We start from the raw sequence: 8,985 nt of genomic DNA on the forward strand, positions 1-8,985 counted from the left end.
AAACAGAAAATGAGAAAAAGATGGAACAAAACTAAAAATATGGAAAAATAGGGGCATTCCAAGAATTGAACTCGGAACCTCTAGCACCCTAAGCGAGAATCATAAAAGGAACTATATTTTTGTTGTTTAACGAGCTTCATGTTGTTTAACGAGCTTTAGCATTTCAATTTGTGAACCGTGACAACGTTTTATACAGGGCAGAGTAGTCAGGTTGGTAATGGGAATAAACTAGACTGGCAAATCAGTGAACTTTTGTATTGTAATTCATATGGTTACGTCATTCATGTGTTGTCCTGTTTTTTATACATTCATTGTCAAGATATTCCATAGGCTAAAAGTCACTACTTTAATCTTATAGTTTAGATACATTACACTAGAGGTATACAAGAACAAATACATTTTACATGCTGAATCTTCTATGTCCAAAATGAAAATAAGCTTACGAGAGATCACATTTTACTCCCTTTGCCGACTTTGAAATTCGAGGTACCATCGCTGTTCCACCTGAATTTATTTATTAACAATGCAGTAATTTTTTATACATTAAAAATGGAAACGAATTTGGTGACATTTTGGTGCCATTGCTAATAGGAAGAAGTCCATTTTTGACCATCGAACTATCGCCTCAGTTTGGTTTTGATCATCAAACCACAAAACTAGGAATCTTTGGTCACTCAACTCTTAAAATCGTTCATATTTGGCCATCGGACGGTTTTGGTGGGTAGTTTTGCTAACATGGACGCCACATGACGGTGGGATCCACTTGTCAGCCCTCCTCTCTCTTTCTTTTCTCCTCTCCTTCTCCTATCTCTTTCTTCTCTCCTATCTCCTCGGCCGACAGCTGGCGGCCCCCGCGCCGGCCGCCCCTGCACAAGCCTCCACTGCGCCGGCCTAACCTACGCCGGGCGCCGCTGGAGTCCCCCGCACGAAGACAGAACTGCTGCTCGCCGCCGTCGACGAGCTTCGCTAAGCCAATTCAGCCGCTTCGGTCAACACCAGCAAGAACGCACACCACCACGAGGACGCTGTCGCCGAGCCGCACACATACCGCCCGTTCTCATCGCTTGTCGTCCACCGGAGCGTCGCCGCCCCATGGATCCCGACCCAGCCGCCGTCACAGCCACCGTCTTCGATTCCGGCCATCCCGGTGAGCGCCTCCACACGAAGCCCTCCACCTCCTCTATCTCCCGCGCCACCCATCTGAACCCCCAATGTGCCAGACCGTCAGCGATTGAACGCCTGGCCGCTTCCACACCACAGGCAGGCACCCTACCACTGCTCACCAAGGCCTGCCTCGCCCCTTCCTGCACCGCTGCTCGCCAGGGTCCGTGCCATCGCTCGTTGGCAGCTACGCAAGTGGTGCGGTGACTGCGCAGGGGGGTGGACGTTGCCGTCGCCGCCGGGTTTGGTGCGAGCTGGAATCGGCCAGGGCAAGGGAGACACGGGGGATGGCGGCGGCGGGCGCAGGGGAGGCGCAGGGACGGGAGGTGCAGGGGCGGCTGGAGGCGCGGGGGATGGCTGGTGCAGGAGAGAAAGAGGGAGAGGAGAGGAGAGGAGAAAGAGAGATATGAGGGCTGGCAAGTGGGCCCGCTACCATGTGGTATCTACGTCAGCAAAACTACCCACTAAAATCGCTCGATAGCCAAATATGAACGGTTTTAAAAGTTGTGTTGTGTGGCCAAAGATTCCTGATTTTGCAGTTCTATAGTCAAAACCAACTAAGGCGATGGTTGGATTTCCAATAACCCAAACTACACTATGCTCTCTTCTCTGCAACGGACGGCTGAGATCATCTCTCACGGAGCCACAGCTTCAATTCGTCTCCCTCCTCTCCTCTGACCTCCCCTCTCCCCTCCCCTCCCATGGAGCCCGACGCCGCCCAAAACCCTAACCCTAGCCCCGTCCCGCCGCCCATCTCCGCCTACTACCAGACGCGCGCGGAGCACCACGCCGTCGTATCCAGCGACTGGCTCGCGCACGCCGCCGCCGCCGCGGCCGCCTCCCCCGGCGCCGATGCGGCGGCGGCGGCGGATGCGGCCGCCGCTCCTCCCCCCTCCCCCGGGGGCGCCGGAGGCGTGATCGAGGAGTTCAACTTCTGGCGCCGCAAGCCCGAGGCCGCGGAGGCGGTGGCCGCCATCATGGCGCTGGCCGCCGTCATCCGCTCTAGCAGGGCCACCACCATGATGGAGCTCGAGATCGAGCTCAAGAAGGCCTCCGACAAGCTCAAGGTCGATAGCGCAGCCGATTCACCTGCTCCATGTTTCCCGACTGCTGCGCTAGTGTATATTTGCAGTGATGGGCATTATTCCCCCAACGGGTCTTGGCCTTCTTGGAACTATGTGTGCCAGTGTGTGTCCATGTTAAGCAAAGATAGTGAATCGAAATTCTGCTTGCATAAAAGTGGTTGACACCCTAATTAGCACATTTGGCCCTACTTTTTCCGTTTCACAATCTCACCTTAATTACCATGCTCTGAATCTGAATAATTCAACTGACCTTTTGACGACAGTCTGGAAAAGCTAAATGTTCGATGTTCATAAATCATAGTCATTTTAATGTGCAAATCCATCAGTCATGCTTCATGCACTTTGTCCTTTTTATTGTGCCTTTATACTCGCTAGTTACCTGAGCCCCAGGACGGGTAAGTGCGCCTCTGTCAAGTCATTTTACTGGTTTCAAGTTTGACTCGCGTGCAAATCCATGCCTCCACTGTGATGTCACCACTTATTTTCTGCATGGTCTTCCTTTGTTAATCTTTTTGGGCAGTATATTTATCATAATTCTAGGAGTTTCGATTTATCCATGTGGATGGCGTATCGTGTACTGCTCCTAGTTGTTTTATTTATTCAGTTTTTTTGTTATAGCTTTCATTGTCTTCTTTTTACTATGGGTATTAACATTAAAAGCTCCTATGTGTTTCAGTCCTGGGATGCTACTTCCATTTCTCTGTCTGCTGCATGTGATTTGTTCATGCGGTTTGTAACGAGAACCTCACATCTGGAGCATGAGAAGTTTGATGCAGCAAAATCACGCCTAATTGAGCGTGGAGAGAAATTTGGAGAGATATCTTTAAAGGTTATCAGCCAATCCAGAACTTACATTCTAGTTTATATAGTCAAATTTATGCCCTTTTTTTCTGATGCTTTGGTGTGATGCGTTTTCAGGCTCGCAAGACAATTGCAATGCTCAGCCAGGATTTCATTTATGATGGATGCACTATGCTTGTACATGGGTACTCCAGAGTAGTGCTGGAAGTTCTAAAGCTAGCTGCATCAAACCGCAAGCTCTTCCGGGTACTATGCACAGGTACAGTGATCTAGTTGCAAGATGTGATTTTCGAACACAAATAAAATGATGATAGGAATGAAATACACATTGCATGAAAGTGCAATATGATTTGTTATAGTGAATGGTGATGGTGGGAAATAGTGTATTCTTGCACAGAGGTGCACTATGATAGGTTCAAACTTATTTCCTTAGGCAGTTAGGCTTATTCCGATTCTGATCATTATATGGTACTTTTTTGTTGCATGAAATGCAGTTGTCATGCGTAGTGCTCTGCAATTTAATGGCAAATCGCAGTAGGCATTGTTTCAGTATTTGCTTCCCTCATGTCCTTATAACAATTACATGTAGGCACCAGTCAAACTGAATTCATATATAAGGGGAGAGGACGGGTCCTTTATATTGCGACTGTTAAGAAACACATGTCTCATCCATAATCAGTTTTGAATTGCTATGGTTATTTACTTGTTTTGATGATCTGGGCTACTGGTGCTCTTGCTTCTGGGAGCAACAGTAAGCAGCCAAGCATCTATCTATTACTCCATTAGTGCAAAGCACAGGTTGCAAACTCTTGTAATTTCTAATGTCTGTTTGTTATTTTATTTGACTTCAGAGGGCAGGCCAGACAGAACTGGTTTAAGAATGTCAAATGCACTTGCAGCATTAGGCATCCCTGTCAAGGTGCTAATTGATTCAGCTGTTGCTTATTCCATGGATGAAGTTGACATGGTATTTGTTGGTGCTGATGGGGTTGTTGAGAGTGGAGGAATAATCAACATGATGGGCACTTATCAGATAGCTCTTGTGGCTCATAGTATGAACAAACCTGTTTATGTGGCTGCAGAAAGTTACAAGGTACTGTTTGCTATAATAATGTACTACTTTGGTCATTTTGTTGATTCGCATGCACTCCATTACTATCATTTTTCGGATATGATTAAATCGATACTGGGATGCAACTTGTCTTCCAGAATACAAGATATGGATTCTTTTAAAGGATGCTTTATAGCAGTAGAGCTTAGTTCAGTTTCTGGCCTGCTACATACTCCCTCCGTCCTAAAAAGAATGATGTTTTGGCATTCAAAATTTGTCCCAAAAAGAATGACGTTCTAGGATTTAAATCTTATGCATGTATAATTTGGCGTGTTGATCTCGTGCATGCATGATTAAATGGAAACATATTTTCTCCATTTTCTATATGCAAACTGAACTAAGGGTACATGCTTCTTTTTCACTCACCCCTAATTTGTCTGAAAAATCCTAGGAAGTCATTCTTTTTGGGACGGAGGGAATATTTCGTTCATGCTGAAACACTACTGATGACTACTTGAGTCATTAGTTCCATAATGCACAGAAAGTTTATGTATATTTTGGGTGCATTTTTAATTGGCATCCCAATATTATGTTGCTGCATGGGACCGGCTTCTGATGGTGTTGCCTATCTTTGCCACTTTTCCAGTTTGCTCGTCTATATCCCTTGGACCAAAAGGACATGACTCCAGCTCACCGGCCAATAGATTTTGGAGTCCCAGTACCCACTGGCGTGGAAGTTGAGACATCGGCAAGAGACTACACTCCTCCACAATACCTCACGCTTCTCCTGACTGATCTTGGTGTTCTTACACCATCTGTTGTGAGCGATGAGCTCATCCAATTGTACCTATGATCATTGATGTAAAAACTGTCAGCTCAGATGAGGTGTTACTGCTGTTGAATCCCAGGGTTTTTCCAATCAGTTTTGACTACATGATGTATCGCCTTTATGGTACTGATGTGATGTTTCAGAAACTCTGAGAACAGTTGTGCCAGAGAAGATAACAATTTTGTCAGAAATGCTTTGTATAGTTAGGACATAGCAGTAATTATGGTGCTAATTCGGTAGTCAGTTTGACGTCTTGCATTTTCCTCGCCAGTGCTATGTATTCGAATTAGTTTAAACTGACCTTCCGAATCCTGATTTTCCTGATAAAATTATCTTCCATTTTTTATATAAAGTTGTTTGCAATATACTACCCCTCTGTTTCAAATTATAGTCGTTTTGGCTTTCTTAGTTCATAGATTTTGCTATGAATTTAGATATAGAGTATATCCATAGTAAAAATTATAAATCTAGGAAAGTTCAAAAAGATTTATAATTTGGAGTGGAGAGTACTTGTTAATACAACCTGCATCCATATATTGTGCTGACCAACAGAATATTGCAACCTGTCTAATCTCTAAAGCATCGAAGATACCCATTCCAAATAAGGGAAGCTGCTTCAATGGAAATTGGATTGCTTAGGGGGTGTTTGGGAAACCCCTGTTAAAGTTTAACACCTGTCACATCGGATGTTTGGATGCTAATTAGGAGTACTAAACATAAGCTAATTACAAAACTAATTGCACAGATGGAGTATAATTCGCGAGACGAATCTATTAAGCCTAATTAGTCCATGATTTGACAATGTGGTGCTACAGTAACCATTTGCTAATGATGGATTAATTAGGCTTAATAGATTCGTCTCGCGAATTAGCACAAGGTTCTGCAATTAGTTTTATAATTAGCTCATATTTAGTCCTCCTAATTAGCATCCGAACATCCGATGTGACACTGTTAAAGTTTAGCACCTCATATCCAAACAGCCCCTTAGTTTTGCATTTTAGTTTGATTTAGTGATACAACATGCAGTAAGAATGGTATATATCACTATGCTTGACAATATTCAACATTATGGACAGTTGCACAAAAGTAGCTTTAATAGAATATATCTTTATAGAGGAATATATGCATCCATTTCACTGTTCAATATACTTGTATGCGTACTGGAAACATAATTTACATAAGAACAGAGGGAGTCAAATGTTGGTAGCATAAACTGTTTATCACTACAAGAAAACAAAATCTATTAAACGGCATCATGGCAAATAAAGTACATTCAGAATGAAGAACAGGGCTTGATGCAGCATGCTGAGTTGCCAAATCGTCATTGATTGGCTGTACATCTATCATTTGGCCACGCGGCACTTTACATTAAGATAACAATGCCTGTCCAAGATACAACATATGCACATTTCCATTGGGGCAGCCTAGACTGCCATTGTGGTTGTACAAGGGACCTGCACTAATCCAAGCATCTCTGGCAGTGAGAATGCAAACAGCGAACCAGCGATTCATAAGAGCAGGCAAGGCGTGCTGTAGGCTGCACATGCGGAGAGTTTTTCAGTCCTTGACATCAGTGACACCCTCGGATGATATCTGAAACCTTGCTTCAGCTTCAGCTAGACAGGGAGAGCTTACTACTTTACAGATCCGCTCCTCCCCTCTCCCCTTGCGAAGAAAGAGCCTGATTTCGCAACATTGACATGTTTCAGACACCGAGGCACTGAACAGAAGCAGCAGTATAAACTATAGAGACATCAGGTTACTCAGAGTAGCGCACCTAGTCGTGGAAGCATGAGCCATGATGTTCCCTCCAATGGGTTTGATTTGTGGCCCAGCAAACATTGCAGCACCATCCACTTGAGCCACTACTTGGTTAGTGATTACCACTGCCACTCCAAACTAGAGCCAGCCATAAAAAAAGGTGAGTATACCAAATAGGCATGAGACCAATCTGTTGGTGCTACGCTTGATTGGCAAATTGAGCAGTATGCAGCAAAGAGAAGTAGAAGTATGTTCCATATTTTGGTTGCAATAATTTTCCATAAAACTTCAGTTGTAGTAGTATTTGCAAGACCAAATGTATGAAATTCAATAGAACTAATATTTTCAATTGCCATCAGTGATCAAAGTAAAAGCTGATTACCTCATCTGCTAACTTCTGAAGGCTCCTAAGAAACTTAGCCAGGTGCATCTGTCTTGCTGATAGCTCTCCTCTACCAGAGAAATCAGTTCTGTATAGGGCTGTGGCACTATCCACAACCATAAGAGCAAACCTGCAGAAATAGAGCTTCAATTTAGCAATACTGGGGATGAGAAGCATGTGCTAGGCAAAAGGTCAATGGAGTTCTAATGTTTGAATTTGTCAAATATTTAAGATGTCAGAATCTAAATGGCTTTATGACAGGAGCTAGAAACCTGGCACATGCCTTGTTATTTGCTACACAAGCATTGTCATAAAAAATGATTTCTCATTGGGCCACACCACTAGGATCCTCCTATTTAAAGCAAATGTAAACAAATATGGTCTGACCTGCAAGATACCAGTTTCACTAGTACACAGGTTTTGCCCAATGAAAAACCCATGTATCTATTTCATTGCCTGTTCATGAAGGTTAAAAGGCTGTAGTAAGAGAAAAGGGCATTTGATATACTGACTAAAATTATCAGCAAAGCACATATGAACCAGTGCACATTACAATAGCATGCATTGCCGAATTCCAATTTGCCAACTCCTTGAAGGTAATGTGGATCATGAATCACAACTAATACCCTTTTCTTCTGCTCCACGGGGACAATAAATGAAGCTTCTTAATATCTTACTTATCGGTAGCAAACTATGCAACCGTAAACATATTGAACATCATCCTTATATTAGTATTATCAAACCTCCAAAAGATGAAGTGAAATCAAAGGTAAAATGTTTTTAGCAAGTTTAGTTTGCTACTATCACTAGACATGTATACCTAAAGTTCTATATAAATAGATAAACTCACCTGGTCTCCACCATCATGGAAGCTGCCTCCAGCAAAAGTCTTGATTGATGATCAGTGTTATATGCTCTGGCATAAGCCACATTCTCCAGTACATCAGCACCATTCAAGCCAAACCTGGAAACAAAATAAATTTGTTTAACAGTTCGAGTCTAAATAGCAGTGAAGCAAATAATATTTCAATTGCCATATCACCTGTCTGCTATCTGGAGAAGTCTTTGTGGCCTGAACTTGCCCTCTGCATCAATATACAAAGCTTTTCCTTCACCACCACCTTGATCCAGTGGGAGCTGCATAAATCACTACCACATTTGTAAAACTAAAAAAAAATTATGCAATAACTGCAAGAGCAGACTAATATATTTTCAAACAGCAGTAAACAGTAGGTGCTTTATCAACATACAAACAGAGACATATTGGAGCATGTTATTCTAGAAATCATTCCTGTATTAGTTGTGGTGATTTGTTATCTTAGAATTGGTATTTCAGCGCAATACCTGACATGTGACACAGAGAGTGTGGGACAGCTGAGTCTTCCCAGAGCGAAATTCACCATAGATCTCTGTGATAGACCCAGTTTCTATTCCTCCTGTTGAAATTGAAAACATAACTACACAGTTGTTATTGCTTATCATATACCACAATTATGGCAGTAAGGCATTTAAAAAATAATGATAGCCAGACAGCCAGCAGTACATTACCATCCAAAATTTGATCAAGCTCTCTTGATCCAGTTGTAATCTGGATGATCTCAAGCCTCAGCGCATGAAGTTGGCTAGCACTAGTAAATCCTAGTGGAACCAACTTGGAAGCTGCCAGTGTTTGTGAACATTTTGTGAACATTTATGGTTCGCATAGGAAATTTATTTTTATACAAAAAGAAATGTTATAATGTGCTCTATAACAGAAGCAAACAATTACTTGCCCGCTTCAATTATCTTGTCGACTTTGGCTTCACTAATCCCTTTAATTTGCAAAAGATCTTTCCTCGGAGAGTAAGCTACAGATTCCACGGGTGCAGAGACCAGCATCTGTGAGCTTTTTTCACATCAAGTGCAGCTATTCCAG

General features: G+C 43.0%; 2 protein-coding genes across 2 annotated transcripts; one reads left to right on the forward strand and one right to left on the reverse strand.

The window, feature by feature from the left end:
* Nucleotides 1-1,788: 1,788 nt before the first annotated feature.
* On the forward strand, nucleotides 1,789-5,133 carry LOC101779317 (translation initiation factor eIF-2B subunit alpha). Its single transcript, XM_004962898.4, has 5 exons — nucleotides 1,789-2,228; nucleotides 2,923-3,075; nucleotides 3,165-3,306; nucleotides 3,899-4,140; nucleotides 4,745-5,133. The coding sequence occupies exons 1-5, from the start codon at nucleotides 1,863-1,865 to the stop codon at nucleotides 4,949-4,951; spliced, it is 1,110 nt and encodes a 369-aa protein (XP_004962955.1). The 5' UTR covers nucleotides 1,789-1,862; the 3' UTR covers nucleotides 4,952-5,133.
* An 891-nt stretch (nucleotides 5,134-6,024) lies between these two features.
* LOC101779708 (DNA repair protein RAD51 homolog B) lies at nucleotides 6,025-8,979 on the reverse strand. The gene is made up of 8 exons (XM_022825036.1): nucleotides 8,843-8,979; nucleotides 8,619-8,729; nucleotides 8,415-8,506; nucleotides 8,113-8,207; nucleotides 7,921-8,034; nucleotides 7,071-7,200; nucleotides 6,705-6,826; nucleotides 6,025-6,608 (listed from the first exon to the last, which is right to left on the reverse strand). Exons 1-8 carry the CDS (start codon nucleotides 8,946-8,948, stop codon nucleotides 6,485-6,487), a joined length of 894 nt encoding a protein of 297 aa, XP_022680771.1. The 5' UTR covers nucleotides 8,949-8,979; the 3' UTR covers nucleotides 6,025-6,484.
* Between the last annotated feature and the right edge of the window lie 6 nt (nucleotides 8,980-8,985).

Source organism: Setaria italica, chromosome III, assembly GCF_000263155.2.
Source record: "Setaria italica strain Yugu1 chromosome III, Setaria_italica_v2.0, whole genome shotgun sequence".
Lineage (NCBI taxonomy): Eukaryota > Viridiplantae > Streptophyta > Magnoliopsida > Poales > Poaceae > Setaria > Setaria italica.